At 42.0% G+C, this 17,529-nt stretch overlaps 1 protein-coding gene across 4 annotated transcripts in view; it reads left to right on the top strand.

Annotated features, from left to right (window-relative positions):
- Positions 1 to 1,487: 1,487 nt before the first annotated feature.
- Positions 1,488 to 17,529, top strand: part of LOC112401434 (tumor necrosis factor receptor superfamily member 10A) — a 32,511-nt gene continuing 16,469 nt past the window's right edge. For all 4 annotated transcript variants that reach the window (XM_024747696.1, XM_024747697.1, XM_024747694.1 and 1 more), the window contains exon 1: positions 1,488 to 1,768. In XM_024747696.1, coding sequence (XP_024603464.1) covers positions 1,589 to 1,768 — 180 coding nt within the window. In that variant the 5' untranslated portion in view covers positions 1,488 to 1,588. The remainder of the gene's footprint in view (positions 1,769 to 17,529) is intronic.

The following is a 17,529-nucleotide window of genomic DNA, read 5'->3' as shown; positions in this document are numbered from 1 at the left end:
GAATCAGCTATACATATACATGTATCCCCATATCTCTTCTCTCTTGTGTCTCCCTGCCTCCCACCCTCCCTAGCCCACCCCTCTAGGTGGTCACAAAGCACAGAGCTGATCTCCCTGTGCTATGCAGCTGCTTCCCACTAGCTATCTATTTTACGTTTGGTAGTGTGTATATGTCCATGCCACTCTCTCACTTTGCCCCAGCTTACCTTTCCCCCTCCCCGTATCCTCAAGTCCATTCTCTAGTAGGTCTCACAACAGGATTTTTTAATTGAATATTTTAATTTGTATAAAACTTATATGGAAATGCAAACAATTCCAGGAAAAAAAAAACAGTTGGAGGACTTAAACTACCTGATTTCAACACTGTATAAAGCTACAGTAATCAAGACAACATGGTACTGGCATAAGGATAGAAAATTAATAGATCCATGGAACAGAATATAGAGTCCAGAAATGGAACATATATATAATCAATTGAATTTCAACAAAGGCAGTAATATTATTCAATGGGAAAAGAAAGTCTTTTCAATAAATGATGTTGCAACAACTGGATAAACATATGGAGAAAAATGAATTTTAATTCCTACTACCCTGGCCTCACAAAACTGATACAAGGGGTGGAGCTGGAGGCTCCCAGGTTCCCTTCTCTCCTACTCAGTCCCCAGCCCTTCAGTCACCCTGTGAGCAGGATCTAGCCTTGCGCCGCTTTCTGAATACTGGACTCCACAGAACTTGGGCCCAGCAGAGTGCCCAGTGTGTAGGGACAGCTGGAAGGGCCTGACCCACGTAGGGACCCCCCTCTTGGCCCATTTGGTTTCACGTGCCAATTAGTCTCCAGCAGTTTTGTTTCCCAAGGGCTTTAAAGAATCTACAGAGAAGGAAAACCCCGAAGAAAGGCTTAATAAAGTGGATTCCTCCAGCTTGCCTGACTGCAGGAGCAGCAGGGTTAAGAAGAGATGTCATGAAGTCCTGAGTGCGAAAGTCAGATGACAGACCTGGAATTACGGGAACATGCAAGGTGGTGACGGGGGAGGTCGGGAGCCTAATGGTGACCTGAATTCAGATGCACCGCTTGCTGCCTCTGCGACCTTCGTTCTGTCCACCCACGTGTTCATTGAGTGTCTGCTCCAGCCAAGCACCTGGTTACTGAGATGCTAAGATCAAGCCTCTGGCTCAGAAGCTTAGCACTGGGACAGAGCTGCAAAGTGACTCTGAAGGCAGTGATATTCATGCACCCACCCTGCCAATAAGGGTGGAAGGAGCAGAAGCTGAGAGCGGGCAGGAGGCTGTAGACAGAAGCCCAGAGCGGTAGCTCGGGAGCGTCGTTGGCCCTGGTAAGGGACCCGCTTCAGGAAGGGTTTTTAACGCCAACTCCGTCTTTTTTCCAGTTCAGAGGAAGACGGAGCTTCTTTTCGCCCGGCACTGATTGCGCAATACCCGCGTAAGACTAGGCGGGGCCACCAGCTCTCCTCATTCACCCCAAACCCGCGAGAGCGGTGCTCGGGACCGAGGTATCCCGCAGACCTCCAGCAACTAGCAATCAGAAGCGGACTTTCTCGCGTTCAGCAAAAGACACTCTCGATCCCTGATGGCTCTGCCGTTTGTCACCTCGAGGCGACCTGAACAGCGGGCGCTCCCCGACCGCACGAGGCAGCGGGGACGTAGCGCGCCGGCCGCCTCGGGCTCCCGGGCCTCGGTTCCTAGTCCCAGGTCTCCGTTCCGGGGCCCCAGGGCTCTCATCTTCGTCCTTTTGGGTGTCCTGCTGTCGGTGAGTCCCTATCGCGGGTCCTGGCTCCGGAAGGCGCGCTTGGCGGCCGGGAAAGGGGGTGGGCGGGACGTGGGGACACGGTGGGGTGCCTGCCCGAGTCACCTGCGGCCCGGGTTGTCTGAGCGGGACCAGCAGTGGGCAGAGTCGGGAGAAGGAGCAGAGTCATGACCCGGCAGGACGTACCGGGCCCAGAGGGAGAAAAGCCCGCGTTCCTAGGCTTGTCTGGCTGCCCCAGAAGTAAATTCCAGAGAGAAGAGTTGAAAACTCCTTAGCAAGCCTTGATATGGCCCAGCCCTTCCCTCTCATTACCATACTCCGCTTCGCACCCCCTCTCTCCTCCCTCTCCTTTCCTTTCCTTCCCAGCTTCCTCCCTCTCTCCACCCTTTTATGCCTCTGTTTAAATTCTAAAACATGCTCATTGCATCTATTCTTCCCATTGATTTTTACAGATAAGTAGCTTTCCCATCCTCCGTTGCATTCAGCACCCGTTCTTGGCTGCTGTGAGCAATTTGCCAAATTCCTTCCGGGCACTTTCTTCCACAGCAACGTACAGGGCTTACAGGGTAAACCACCAGTAATCATACAGCTGACCCCAGGGGCTCTGTCTTTAGTTTAGGAGGAAAGAGTGTGAAGCTTTTATTTTGATTTCCATTTTGAGATCGAAACAGGTAAGGTGTGCGTCCTGGAAAAACTATTTAATGGCTGCCCTGAGCTAGGAGGCGGAAGGCTTGTTAACGTAGCTTGTCTTTTTACCTATACAACCACCATCCAAACCCACAAAAATCTCAGAAGAAACAGACCTCAGACCACAAGAAGACCTTGAGAACAAGTCTGACGCACTATGTCACAGCTGCTCAGGTTAAGAGTAAAAGACAAACACTGAATGATATTACCTATATGTGGAATCTGAAAAGTACAACAAACTAGTGAATAAAACAAAAAAGAACCAGACTCACGCATATAGAGAACAACCTGGTGGTTACCAGTAGGGAGAGGGAATCAGGGAGGGGCAATATAGGGATAAGGGGGAAAGAAGTGTTGTTATGGGATTATATGAAATCACGTGTGTGAAACGTTTGAAAATTGTAAAGCACTAGAGAATTTAAAGAATCTTAAAAAAAAAAGTAACGGTGTAGCTTTAGGGTGTGTTTGTCTCATCAAATGGAGGGCAGGAAGCCACGGGGGCGGGAAGCAGGAGAGGGAAATCCCTGCTTATGATTCATCTCTGGGCAGAGCAGGGTCAGTAGAGTCTAAACAGGGCTCAACTTAACACACTTCCACATCTCCTCCTTCCTTCTCATTTCCTACCTCTTTTTTTTTTTGCCATGCTGGCAGCATGTGGGATCTTAGTTTCCTAACCAGGGATCGAACCCTTGACTCCTGCAGTGGAAGCGGGGAGTCATAACCACTGGCCTGCCAAGGAAGTCCCCTCGTTACCTTCTCTCTTTTGTCCCACGCTGCTGCTCCAGTGCAGCCCTCCTGTCTCCCTCCTCTGTCTCTGTCTCTGTCCCTGACTCTCTCTCTCTCTCTCTCTCTCACACACACACACACACACACACACACACACACACCCCGCCCCCACAGACACACAAGTCTGTGGGTCGGCAAAGCCTCAGATCTCCACCACACCCGGGTCCCTCAAACAGGGTGCAGTGGGGATTACACACTAGGAAGCCTCCTCCTCGCCCACCCCCTCCCCCTTTTACTTTGACTTCGTTCTTGTCTGTGATCCTGTCCGTGTGGACTTTTCACCCCATGTCCACCAGTGTCCCTGCCACCAGTAGCATTGTCACCTCTGTCTTGCAGCCCCTCCAGGCTCTTTTCACCTTGGTGACCTTGGTGGTGTTTACGGGGGTGCGGGGGGTCTTTGTGTCTCTGCCTCAGCTCCCTGTGGCCGAAACTGTTCCTGCACAGGGCTGCTCAGCAAGCTCCAGACGTGCCTCCCCTAAACGCACATGGGTTCTAAGATGCCTGCACTAATGCTGGTATGATGTCCTTGTCCTGTTCTAGGGGGTATTTACGGTGGGAAATATGACTGGCAGGGTGGGAACAGAACAGAGGTAACTGAATGTCCTGTTGAGGGATTGCCCAGGTCCAAAGGCACCATGGAGTCAATTTCAAGTTTTCACTTGATGTTACCAAAGATTTTTAAAAAGGCACCATTTGTAGTGTTAAAAGTGTCAATTCATCAGGAAGACATCTTAATCATAAATATTATGTGCCTAATAGTAGAGCTTTAAAATATCAATACATAAGGCAAAAACTGATGAAATTAAAGGACTATCATATCACCCTTTAATGAAGATGAAAAACGGTAGTAACACTATCAACCACCATGGGAATTGCCCCGCAGTCCAGTGGTTAGGATTCTGTGCTTTCACCGCAGAGGGCACCTGTTCACTCCCTGGTTGGGGAACTAAGATGCCGGAAGCCCTGCGGCACGACCAAATTAAAAACAAACTTAAAAAAAAAGAACCAAAAAAAACCTATCAACCACCTTGACTTAATTGACATTCAGAGAGCACACTGCAACATCTAATGAAGTCTCATTCTTTTTTGACGAACGTGGTACCTTCATCAACATAGACCACATTCTGGACAATTTTAAAAAGTCTAAATAAGTTTAAAAGCAATGAAATCGTATAGACTCTGTTCTCTGACTTCAATGAAATTACATTACTAGTCAAGAATGATCTCTAGAAAAAAAAAACTCCAAAATTTGAGTTTAAAGCAATATACCTCCAAAGCATTCATGGTTCTTAGATGAAATCAAAAGAGAATTTTTTTTAATTTCAAAATAAATAATAATGAATATATACCACATGGAAATTTGTGGAAGACTGCTAAAGCAGCGCTTAGAGTAAACTGTGTAGTTTGCAATTAAAGACCTTCCTTCTGTTAAAAGAATAGGGGGTTGGGAGAAATAGGGAGTAAAATTTTAAAAAATAAAATAAAATCAGTGACTGGAAGATCCACATTAATCACCATAAGATAAGTGCAAATTAAACTCAAAAGAATAAGAAGGAAATAATAATAATATGAGTAGAAATCAATGAAATAGAAATACAAACAGTTAAAGGAATTGACAAACCAAGCATTGATTCTTTGAAATAATCAACAAAATGAATAAAATAAAATCAATAAACCAAATTTTAAAAGAAAAAAAAGCAAAAAAAAAAACACCCAATATAAAGAATTAACGATGGGATATTATTACAAACTCTGCAGCCATGAAAAGGATAATAAGGGGATCTTATGAATAATAATTTTATGCTGATAAATTTGACAACTTGAATAAAATGGACAAATTCCTTGAAAAATACTACTTAGCAAAACAGATACAAGATGATTCTACTCAGGTTCTGGACATTGCTCTAAGTCAGAGGAGAAAGGCATAAAGATCGGAAAGGAAGAAATAACCAACTGTATTCATTTGCAGAGAACAACTGCCAGAACTAAGTGAATCTAGCAGGTCATAGCATGCAAGTCGGGGAGCATAGGAGGCAATAGGATTGTGTGAGCAGAAAAAGAGGACGCAGCCATTACCTAAACTCAGAGGAGGCCCAGCCTGGAAAAGGGAGGACTAGAGGGACACACATTAGCACAGCTGTCTCTAAGTTCTTCAAAGAATTTTATGTGTCAGAGGGCTGCATTTTGTCTTATTTGGATCCAGCCAGTCAAACTGGGCTCCACATAACTTGCTTTTGGTTCAATCTTCTTTTTTTAAAAATTTAACATTCTGACTTAAAACACTCTCAAATTACAGAAAATTGCAAAAACCGTACTAAACACATTTCCTTGAACCATCTGAGAACAAGTCAATGACAGAATGCACATCACCCCTTAATGCTTCAGTGGGGGTTTCCAACAAACCAGAACATTCTACCCCCATAGTTAAATGCAGCCTTCAGAATCAGAAAATTAACATCCAAAGGGTACTATCAGCTAATCCTCAGACCCCATTCATATTTCTCCAGTTGTCTCTATGATATCATTTATGGCACAGAGATCCTATCCTGAGTTGCTGTTTCATCTTTTTCTGTGACTCCTTGATATTTAGTGGGACATTGACAGACAATTTTTGAGGACAGGTTGTCAACTTCCTTTTTAATTTTATTTACTTATTTACATGTATGTGAGATGATTTTGTATTTTCCCTACGTGCCTGTTATGGGCTGAATTGTGCTCCTCCACCACCAAATTCATATGTTTAAATCCTAACCAACAGTAGCTCAGAATAAGACTATGTTTGTAGATAGGGTCTTTAATTTATTTAATTTTTTAAATAAAAAATATTATTCAATTTATTTAATCTGAAAACCAAAACCATACAAAACAGTTCATCCATTTCACCCATCCTGCACTCCTACCCCACCTGTTGCAACCATCAGTCTGTTCTCTGTATCTATGAGCTTTTTATTTTTTTTTAGATTCTGCATATAAGAGAGATCATATGGTATTTTTCTTTGTCTGACTTTTTCACCAAGCATAATGCCCTCAAGGTCCACCCATGTTGTCATGCATGGAGAGATTTAAATTTTTGTGGCGGAATAATATTCCACTGTGTTTATATATATATATACCACAATTTCTTTATACATTCACCCATCAATGGACACTTCAGTTGTGTCCATTTCTTGAGTATTGTAAATAATACTGCAGTGAACATGGGGTGCTTATATCTTTTTTAGTTAGCGTTTTCATTTTCTTTGGATAAATACACAGAGGTGAAATTGCAGAATCATATAGTAGTTATATTTTTAACTCTTTGAGAAATCTGCATACTGTTTTCTATGGTGGTTGCACAAATTTGCATTCCCACCAACAGTACACAAGGGTCCCCTTTTCTTCACATCCTCCCCAACGCTTATTCTTTTTTTGTCTTTTTGATAATAGCCATTCTAACAGGTGTGAGGCAATATCTCATTGTGGTTTTGATTTGCACTTCCCTGATGATTAATGATGTTGACCATATTTTTATGTACCTATTGGCTATCTGTATGTCTTCTTTGGAAAAATGTCTATTCAGAACTTTTGCTAATTTTTAAATTGGATTGTTTGGGGGATTTTTGCTATTGAGTTGTATGAGCTCCTTATATATTTTGGATATTACCTGTTTATAAGATACATGATTTACAAATGTTTTCCCGCATTCAATATGTTGCCTTTTCATTTTGTTAACAGTTCCCTTTGCTGTGCAGAAGCTTTGTAGTCCCACTTGTTTATGTTTGCTTTTGTTGCTTTTGCTTTTGGTGTCAGATTCAAAAAATCATTGGCAAGATCAGTGTCAAGCTGCTTACTGTCTATGTTTTTTTCTAGGAGTTTTATGGTTTCAGTTCTTATGTTCAACTCTTTAATCCATTTTGGGTTGATTGTGTGTATGGTATAAGATAGTGGTCCAGTTTCATTCTTGTGCATGTTGCTGTCCAGTTTTCCCAACACCATTTACTGAAGAGAATGTCCTTTCCCTATTGTATATTCTTGGCTCTCTTGGCATAAGTTAATTGACCGTATATGCATGGGTTTATTTTGGGGCTCTCTATTCTATTCCACTGATTTATGTGTCTGTTTTTATGCCAATACCATACTGTTTAATTGAAATAGCTTTATAATATAGTTTGAAATCAGGAAGCAAGATGCCTCCAGCTTTGCTTTCCTTTCTTAAGATTACTTTGGCTATTCAGGGTCTTTTGTGGTTCAGTACAAATTTTAATTCTTTGCTCTATTTCTGTGAAAAATGCCACTGAAATTTTAATAGAGATTACATTGAATCTATAGATTGTTTTAGGTGTATGAACATTTTAACAGTATTGATTCTTTAAATCCATGGGCATGGACTATCTTTCCATTTATTTGTGTCTTCTTCAATGTAGTTTTCAATATACAGGCCTTTGACCTCCTTGGTTAAATGTATTCATAGGAATTTTCTTTTTTAGATGCAATTGTAAATTAGATTGTTTTCTTAATTTCTCTTTCTGCTGGCTTTTTATTAGTGTAAAGAAATGCAACCAGATGTTTTCACGTTGATTTTGTATCCTGTAACTTTACTGAATTCATTTATTAGTTCTAAGAGTTTTTTCGATGGCATTTTTAGGATTTTCTATACATAATATCATGTCATCTGTGACATGTGACAACTTTACTTACTCCTTTCCAATTTGGATGTCTTTTATTCCTTTTTCTTACCTAATCACTCTGGCTGGGACTTCCAATACTATGTTAAATAAAAGTGACAAGAGTGAGTGTCCTTATCTTGTTCCTGATCTTAGAAGAGGTAATTTTAGCTTTCCACCATTGAATATTATGTTTGCTGTGGCCTTGTCAGATATGGCCTTTATTATGTTGAGGTCTATTCCCTCTATATCTGCTTTGTAGAGAGTTTTATCATAAATCAATGTTGAATTTTGTCAGATGCTTTTTCTGCATCTATTGAGATGATCATGTCATTTTTATTCTTCATCTCGTTAATGTGGTGTATCACATTGGCTGATTTGTGGATTTTGAACCATAGTTTGCATCCTTAGAATAAATCCCACTTGATGATGTTGCATGGTCCTTTTAAGGTATTGTTGAATTCAGTTTTCTAATATTTTGTTGAAGATTTCTGCATCTATGTTCATCAGGGATATTAGCCCGTAATTTTCTTTGTGCGTGTGTGGCTGGCTTCCAGTCATCCTGAATCTAGGCATTGAGATCTTCTCCTTTGGGACAGGACATGTCTTGGCACATGCATGACTACTAGGAACACTTAAAAAATATAATAGCCTGCTTCAGCAATCCCGAAAGTTTGAGAGATGACTAAGAGCTGGGGGAGGGCTGAACAAAAAATTCATTTCCTACACAAGGCTACTCCTTCAAGACCGGGAGAGAGACGGTTGTTTCATCTACTGCATAGAAACAAACACAGAGAGTCAAGCGAAATGGAGAAACAAATAGTACAGAAAGGTTCTCAGACAATAGTAAGACCTCTTTCACTCTTTTCCCAGCCCCCTGGCTCTTTTTATTTCAAGTAACTAGGAGAGGGAATTTCTTGTGATTGTTTGCCAGAATCTTTATGTATATGCCATGTATATATGCATATGCATACGTATAGCTGTATATTTTTACATGTAAGACATTATACTATGTAATGCGCTCTTCCCAATGAAATTTTCTCATATATTTCAGTATGTAACAGAGCAAATACCTTTTCCTTACTTTTTAAAAACATAATTTTACCCAGGCAGAATTTAGAATTGTTTCACAAGATTTCCTCCACTCCCCCCCAAAAAAATCATTGAAGTTTTTATTAAATTTATCTTAAAATTAAAAAAGAATCTAGTAAGAATTGAGATATTGTCAATATTCAACATATTTCTTATGAAGATAGAATTTCAAGTCAAGTACAGTCGTCCCTCGGTACCTGCAGGAAATTGGTTCCAGGAGTTCCCACATATGCCTAAGTCTGCAGATGCCCAAGTCCCTGATATAAAATGGCATGGTAAAGGCAGCCCTCCATACCCATGGGTTTTACATCTGTGGATTCAACCAACTACAGATAGAAATTTCAAAATGTGCAAATATGGAGAGCTGACTGTATATGTTTTGAAAATCCACATATAGGTGGATTCACAAAATTGAAATCTGTGTTGTTCAAGGTTCAACTGTATTATAACTCAATTAAGATTTATGCTTTTCTTCACATAAACGATTACATTTTCTTGTCAAGGCTGTTTTCTTTGTATTTTAAGCATTTTGTAAGTTGGACCCTCTTGTCATAAATTTTCTGATTCAGTTTTAAACTCTACAATCATATCTAAAATAACGACTGTTTTACCTGCTCCATCCAAGAATCTGCCTCATTTTTTTTTTTCACAACATGCTTCATAGGCTAGAGTTTTCAGAATAATGTTCAACTATCCTTAGAAAAAGCAGGTGTTTTCATATTGAATGGACTCTCTTGGAGAGGCCCTTAGTATTTAACCATTAAGAACAAGGTTGGGGATAAAATGTCATACTGTATAGCACAGAGAACTATGTTCAATATCCTGTGATAAACCATAATGGAAAAGAATATTAAAAAAAATAATATATATGAATAACTGAATCACTTTGCTGTACAGCAGAAATTAACACAACATTGTAAATCAACTGTACTTCAGTAAAAATTAAATTAAATTAAATTTTTTTTAAAAGAATGAGGTTGGGACTTCCCTGGTGGCACAGTGGTTGGGAATCCACCTGCCGATGCGGGGGGTGCGGGTTTGTGCCCTGGTCCGGGAGGATCCCGCATGCTGCGGAGCAGCTGGGCCCGTGAGCCATGGCCGCTGAGCCTGCGCGTCTGGAGCCTGTGCTCCATGATGGGAGGGGCTGCGGCGGTGGGAGCCCTGCGTACTGCAAAAAAAAAAAAAAAGAAAAAGAAAAAAAAGAATGAGGTTGGGTCTTGGTTTCATGTAGAAATTCTTATCATTGTGGATGCAGCCTCCGATTTTGAGATGGTTTCAAAAAAATCAAAATTGGTGCTTAATTTTACCAAATATCTTTCCACCTTCCATAGAGACTATCAGATGCTTTCATTCCCTTATTTAGACTATGGATATGGTACATTATTACTGATCAAAGCACCTTTGCATTTGTGGAATAACCTTTACTTCTATTTTCCAAAGTGCCCTCATATACATTCTTCACTTGAGTCACATATAGCCTGGGATGGAGTGCCTGTCTCCTGATGGGGTAGGTGAGAAAGGACTAGAAGGGGCAGAAGGGAGCTGTGTGGAGTGCTGGGAATGTTCTATGTCTTGATTGGGTGATAACTACTCAGCCGCATACAGCTGTCAAAGCTGGAGCAGACACTTAAGAAGTGAGGATTACCGCAGGGAATGTGTCCATTAAAAAAATATCAAAAGGAACCAAAACGAAATTGTAGGGCTGAAAAGTCAAATAGCTGAGGTGAGAAATCCGCACTAGAGGTGTTTAACCACACATTTGACAGGTAGAAGAAAGGATCAGTGAACTTGAAGATAGGACAAAAGAACACAGGGCAGATAGCCCCTGCATGTGCATAGGAGTGGAAGAATTGATTTAGGAAATCACAGTGTCCCTGGTTTATCTCTTCTCCTTGAAAGGGAAGCGGTTGATTATCCCTTTGAAGAGTTTGTCAATAATATCAAACAATACAAGAAAGGCCATTAGCTACAAAATATTTACATATTTATGAATCCATGACCCAAATATGTAATTTTAAATAAAAATAAGTGTGTGTGTGTATTTTTCTCCCCCATCCTCCTGTTCTCCTCTGGAGCAGTGCTGAGTGACCCAGGTGCAGGGGTGTGTTTTCTTGCTGTGTGACCGGCTCCTTCCTTCTACCCTTTATGCCTCAGGCTCACCTTACATGAGTGTGTCTCCTGCTCTGACTCTGGATTTCCAGGCGCCAGGTTCCTGGGGAACTAGAGTCCAGCCCCTCCTCCCTCCTTCTCCTCCCTGCCCTTCCCCTGGGAGAGGGACCCCAGCCTGGCCTGGCTTCCCCACAGCCTCCCCAGGTGATGTCTCTGGGCCACACCTGGGCCTGCTGGGCTCCCTTGACGTGGAGACCGGCTCTGACAGAGCTGCTGGGAAGGGGGGGTGGGGCCCTGCTTGCTGGGGTCATTCTGTGACCCCTCACCTGGGGCCTCCTGCAGCTCCTGGGCCACCTTCCCTTTCTGTCCCCGCTGGCCTTTCTGCATCCTCATCAGTGGGCCCAGTGGCTCAGCCCAGCAACCTCACAGAGACCCATTTCTTCTCCCCTGGACTTTAGGCCCTAGCTCTCCTTCTCACTTAGAGTTTCTGGAAGGCTTCATGGTCCCACCTCTGTCCCCTTCCCAGAACCAAGGTGCTGAGTACACAGCTGCATCCCCCACCCCCAGAGGCTGCCCTTCTGCCCCTGCCCATTGGTACCTCAGCCTCACCCTGAAGACACGGAAACCACAACCTGCTGTTTTACTCTTCCATAGTCCTCGAGTACCATCTCTCCCCTCCTCCACAATCTGCCCCTGCTCAGTTGTCCCCCTTTCTCCTTCCCTTTTGCTCCAAACCAGTACTAGGTGTCCTCTTACTATAGGGCATTCCCATTCTCCAGCCTTGTACCTTTTCTCCTGCATTTCACCTTTGCCCCAACTTCCCCACCCCAACGCAGACAATAAACCTTCTGTGGGGTCACCTCTGAAGGTGAGGAAGATAAACTGCATTCCCAAGATGGCAAGTGTCCATTGTCATGCTGGAGCCCTGCAACCATCCCCTCCCCCAAAGCTCAATCAATCACCAGCATCCTGATAGCCAAGAACTTGCGAATATATTTGAAAATATGTCTTCAGTTAGATTCTTGATCATGTTCTTAAGGTAACTTCCTAGAAGAAGTGGAATATTGAGTTAAGCTATAGAGGTATTTTCTTCCTCTACACACACACACACACACACACACACACACACACACGTGCACTATTTTGGTTCCTACCAACAGCTCGTTCATTTTGGTCTGGAGATTTTGGGGGAGCTATGGTCAGGGTTCCTCACAATTGATTCCGTGCACTCGTTTAGCCCCATGCTGGAGAAAGGTCAGGCGCAGGACTGGGGTTGAGGAGGCAGAGGGTCATGCTGGGGCTGGGAAGCGGCAGGTCTGCACAGAGCTCTCCAGGGCCCTGCAGGTGGATGAGGACACACCCTGGCAAAGTATTCACACCTTGAGAGGGATCAGGGCATCCTTAGGGAGGGAATGTCCTCACCACAGGGCGGGAAGATCCCTGGAAGGGAAATGGCCCAGACAAAGCTCACCTCCATCTTGTATGCCCTGGTCTGCAGCAGCAGGCAGGGACCTACATCTCCTGGCTCCTGAGGTTTCCCTGGGAAAATCCCTTCCTGCACCCACTGCTGTCTTGTGAGTTGTTCAATCATTACTACCATTGTGGTTAATCTAACTTCCCTTATTCAAAGAAAAGAAGTGTACTGAAATTAGTGTATCAATTTAGAGGAGAAAAATATTCAATTATATGCCTGATCATTAACTTTACATCTTCCATCTATATCTGCTTACTTTTCTCTGTCATATGGGCCCAAGTCCTAATCTACCTTACTGCCATTTAGAATGTAGAATATTGCGGTACTGCCAACAGGTGGGATCTTTAACAATATCCAAAGGTATGTTTAAGGTAGAACATGCAGGATTCTTATTTCATTTTAAAAGTCAGGCACAATATATATCCAATATTTCAGTGTACATTAGGAAAACAACCAGCTCATCAAACTTGTGCTTTAGGGTTTGGAACCCTTTCTATTCTCGTACCTTGTCTTGTACATATTTTAATGATCCATTACTAGGTTACTTTTATGTTAAATTTTCTTCTGATTTTAAAATAATAATATTTTAAAATAAAATAATAAAATTTAAAAATAATATTTAAAATAATCTGATTTTAAAATAATAAGGCAGACACACCCTGAGATGACCACCAATGAGTCCAGCCCTGTGTAATCCCACCTGAGGGTATGGACAGAATCTGGCTTCCTTCTCACCAAGAAAATGCCAAGGTGATGGGATGTCACCCCCGATTGGGTTACGTTATGTGGACAAAGGGATAGGATGCCACTCTTTGTTTCTTTTAGTTGCATCCTCCGTCCACTAAATCTCCAACCAGACTCCTTCTCTCTCCACATACTCCCTGTGTCACGCAGTCACTAGGGGGCCTAGTGATGGTGACACTCAGCATACACAGGAACGTCATGAGATTTCCTCTGAGGCCAAAGCACTCAGAAGTGCTCCTACAGCACCCACAAAGGCTGTTCAGACCCTGACCACCAGGCAGGCCCAAAAGGGCCAGAGGTAGTGGGCGGTGGGTGAACTCATGCCCACTGGCTCCAGTGAGGTGGTCTCTACACTTGCGTGGTTCTGATTCTTCTAGCTGGCCAATAATCCAGGCAGAAGAAGTTCTGGAGGATCCTAGGTCACCTTGCTCATGGAGAACCTAAAACCCCTTCAACACTCACCATGCATTTAATTTTCTCCTTCTCTCTTTTGGGAATATAAGATGAACAGGAATGTTGTTGGCAACAGTTCTCAAATAAGTCTCATCAAAATTTGTGTGTACATATTGTAGAAAATAAATGTCCCATTATTGCAACAATCAGATAATACATAAATGTTCCTATAAGAAATCTCTCTCCAGCATTGTCCTGGTTGGCTCTTGACTGCAGCTAAGGACAGGGAGGAATCTGTCCGCGAAAAGATGCCCAAAAGAGGTGATGGGGTGACACATGAGGTCACCCATCCGAGTCACGTCTGTCCCGGGAGAAAGTAATGAGTGTCACAACTGCTGCCCTCCTGAAAAGCAGATTCACTCCTGTGGCTTCCTCTCTGTGTCCTTCCCCAAAAGGAGAGGGCTCCACATATGACTGGGCTTTTGAAAGCATAGTTCACTCACGAGAGAGTCTGAGAGCAGCCGAGTGGTATTTGAATGTTGTGTAACGTTTTTCGATTGTAACTAAAGGGCAGTAGTTACCCTTTGCTGATCTAGATGTGTCTTCCTTATCTGGAAGTTCTCTGCGTGGTATAATTCACAAGAATCTGAAAACTTTCCCTCTAAGATCAGGAATAAGACAAGGATGCCCACTCTCACAGCTTTTATCCACATAGTACTACAAGTCCCAGCCAGAGGAATTAGGCAAGAAAAAGAGATAAAAGGCATCCAAATAGGAAATAAAGGGAGATGCAAGAGGGAGGAGATATGGGCATATAAGTATATGTATAGCTGATTCACTTTGTTATAAAGCAGAAAATAACACACCATTGTAAAGCAATTATACTCCAATAAAGATGTTAAAAAAAATAGGAAAGAAAGAAGTAAAACTGTCACTATTCTCAGAGAACATGATATTATATATAGAAAACCCTCAAGACTCCATCAAAAACTCTTAGAACTAATAAATGAATTCAATAAAGTTATCTTTATTGATATAAATATCTATTGTATTTCTTTACACGAATAATAAACCCTCAGAAAGTGAAATTAAGGAAATAATGTTATTTACAATTGCATCAAAAAGAATAATATTCCTAGGAATAAATTTAACAAAGGAAGTGAAAGCTCTGTATGTTGAAAACTACAAGACATTGAAGAAGACACAAATAAATAGAAAAATACTAAATGTTCATGGAATTGCTGAATCAATGTTGTTAAAGTGTTTATATACCCCAAACAATCTACAGATTCAATGCAATCCCTATCAAAATTTCAATCGCATTTTTCACAGAAATAGAAAAAAATGATCTTGACACTTGAGGTAAGGAAGATGGCAGAGTAGAAGGACGTGCTCTCACTCCCTCTTTCGAGAACACCGGAATCACAACTAACTGCTGAACAATCATCGCCAGGAAGACACGGTATCTCACCAGAAAAGATACCCCACATGCAAAGGCAAAGGAGAAGCCACAATGAGACGGTAGTAGGGGCGCTATCATAATAAAATCAAATCCCATAACTGCTGGGTGGGTGACTCACAAACTGGAGAACACTTATACCACAGAAGTCCACCCACTGGAGTGAAGGTTCTGAGCCACACGTCAGGCTTCCCAACCTGGGGTCCGGCAGCGGGAGGAGGAATTCCTAGAGAATCAGACTTTGAAGACTAGCTGGATTTGATTGCAGGATGTTGACAGCACTGAGGTAAACAGAGACTCCACTCTTGGAGGGCACACACAAAGTAGTGTGTGCATTGGGACCCAGGGGAAGGAGCAGTGACCCCATAGGACTGAACCAGACCTACCTGCTAGTGTTGGAGGGTCTCCTGCAGAGGTGGGGGGCAGCTGTGGCTCACCAAGGGACAAGGACACTGGCAGCAGAAGTTCTGGGAAATACTCCTTGGTGTGAGCCCTCCCAGAGTCTGCCATTGGCCCCACCAAAGAGCCCAGGTAGGCTCCAGTGTTGGGTCACCTCAGGCCAAACAACCAACAGGGAGGGAACCCAGCCCCACCCATCAGCAGACAAGCGGATAAAAGTTTTACTGAGCTCTGCCCACCAGAGCAACAGCCAGCTCTACCCACCACCAGTCCTTCCCATCAGGAAACTTGCACAAGCCTCTTAGACAGCCTCATCCACCAGAGGGCAGACAGCAGAAACAAGAAGAACTACAATCCTGCAGCCTGTGGAACAAAAACCACATTCACAGAAAGATAGACAAGATGAAAAGGCAGAGGGCTATGCACCAGATGAAGGAACATGATAAAACCCCAGAAAAACAACTAAAGGTAATGGAGATAGGCAACCTTACAGAAAAATAATTCAGATTAATGATAGTGAAGATGATCCAGGACCTTGGAAAAAAGAATGGAGGCAAAGATCGAGAAGATGCAAGAAATGTTCGAAAAGACCTAGAAGAATTAAAGAACAAACAAACAGAGATGAACAATACAATAACTGAAATGAAAAATACACTGGAAGGAATCAACAGCAGAATAACTGAGGCAGAAGAACGGATAAGTGACCTGGAAGACAGAATGGTGGAATTCAATACTGCAGAACAGAATAAAGAAAAAAGAATGAAAAGGAATGAAGGCAGCCTAAGACACCTCTGGGACAACATTAAACGCAACAACATTCACATTATAGGGGTCCCAGAAGAAGAGAGAGAGAAAGGACTTGAGAAAATATTTGAAGAGATTATAGTCGAAAACTCCCCTAACATGGGAAAGGAAAGAGCCACCCAAGTCCAGGAAGCACAGCGACTCCCATACAGGATAAACCCAAGGAGAAACATGCTGAGACACATAGTAAGCAAATTGGCAAAAATTAAAGACAAAGAAAAATTAAGGACAAATTTTATACACTGATGTGTATTAAATGGATGAGTAATAAGAAAAAAATAAAAATATAAATAAAATAATAAATAAAATAATCTTAAATTTGTATGGAACCACCAAAGACCCCAAATAGCGTAAACAGTCTTAAGAAAGAAGAACATAGCTAGAGGCATCCTGCTTCCTGATTTCAAACTATATTTCCAAGTTATTGCAGTTAAACAGTATGGTATTGGCATAAAAACAGACACATCGATCAATGGAATAGAATAGAGAGCCCAGAAATAAACCCATGCATATATGGTCAATTAATTTATGCCAAGGGGGTCAAGAATATACAATGGGGAAAGGATTTCTGTTCAATAAATAGTGTTGGGAAAACTGGAAAGCCACATGCAAAAGAACGTCAAATTTTATACACTGATGTGTATTAAATGGATGAGTAATAAGAAAAAAATAAAAATATAAATAAAATAATAAATAAAATAATCTTAAATTTGTATGGAACCACCAAAGACCCCAAATAGCGTAAACAGTCTTAAGAAAGAAGAACATAGCTAGAGGCATCCTGCTTCCTGATTTCAAACTATATTTCCAAGTTATTGCAGTTAAACAGTATGGTATTGGCATAAAAACAGACACATCGATCAATGGAATAGAATAGAGAGCCCAGAAATAAACCCATGCATATATGGTCAATTAATTTATGCCAAGGGGGTCAAGAATATACAATGGGGAAAGGATTTCTGTTCAATAAATGGTGTTGGGAAAACTGGAAAGCCACATGCAAAAGAACAAAACTGGACCGCTATCTTACCCCATACACAAAAATTAACTCAAAATGGATTAAAGATTTGAACGTAAGAACTGAAACCATAAGACTCCTAGAAAGAAAACGTAGGCAGTAAGTTCCTTGACATTGGTCCTGGCAATGATTTTTTGAATCTGACACCAAAAGGAA

This window comes from Neophocaena asiaeorientalis, unplaced genomic scaffold (assembly GCF_003031525.2).
Source record: "Neophocaena asiaeorientalis asiaeorientalis breed wild unplaced genomic scaffold, Neophocaena_asiaeorientalis_V1.1 scaffold429, whole genome shotgun sequence".
NCBI lineage: Eukaryota > Metazoa > Chordata > Mammalia > Artiodactyla > Phocoenidae > Neophocaena > Neophocaena asiaeorientalis.
This window is presented reverse-complemented; position numbering and strand designations above follow the sequence as displayed.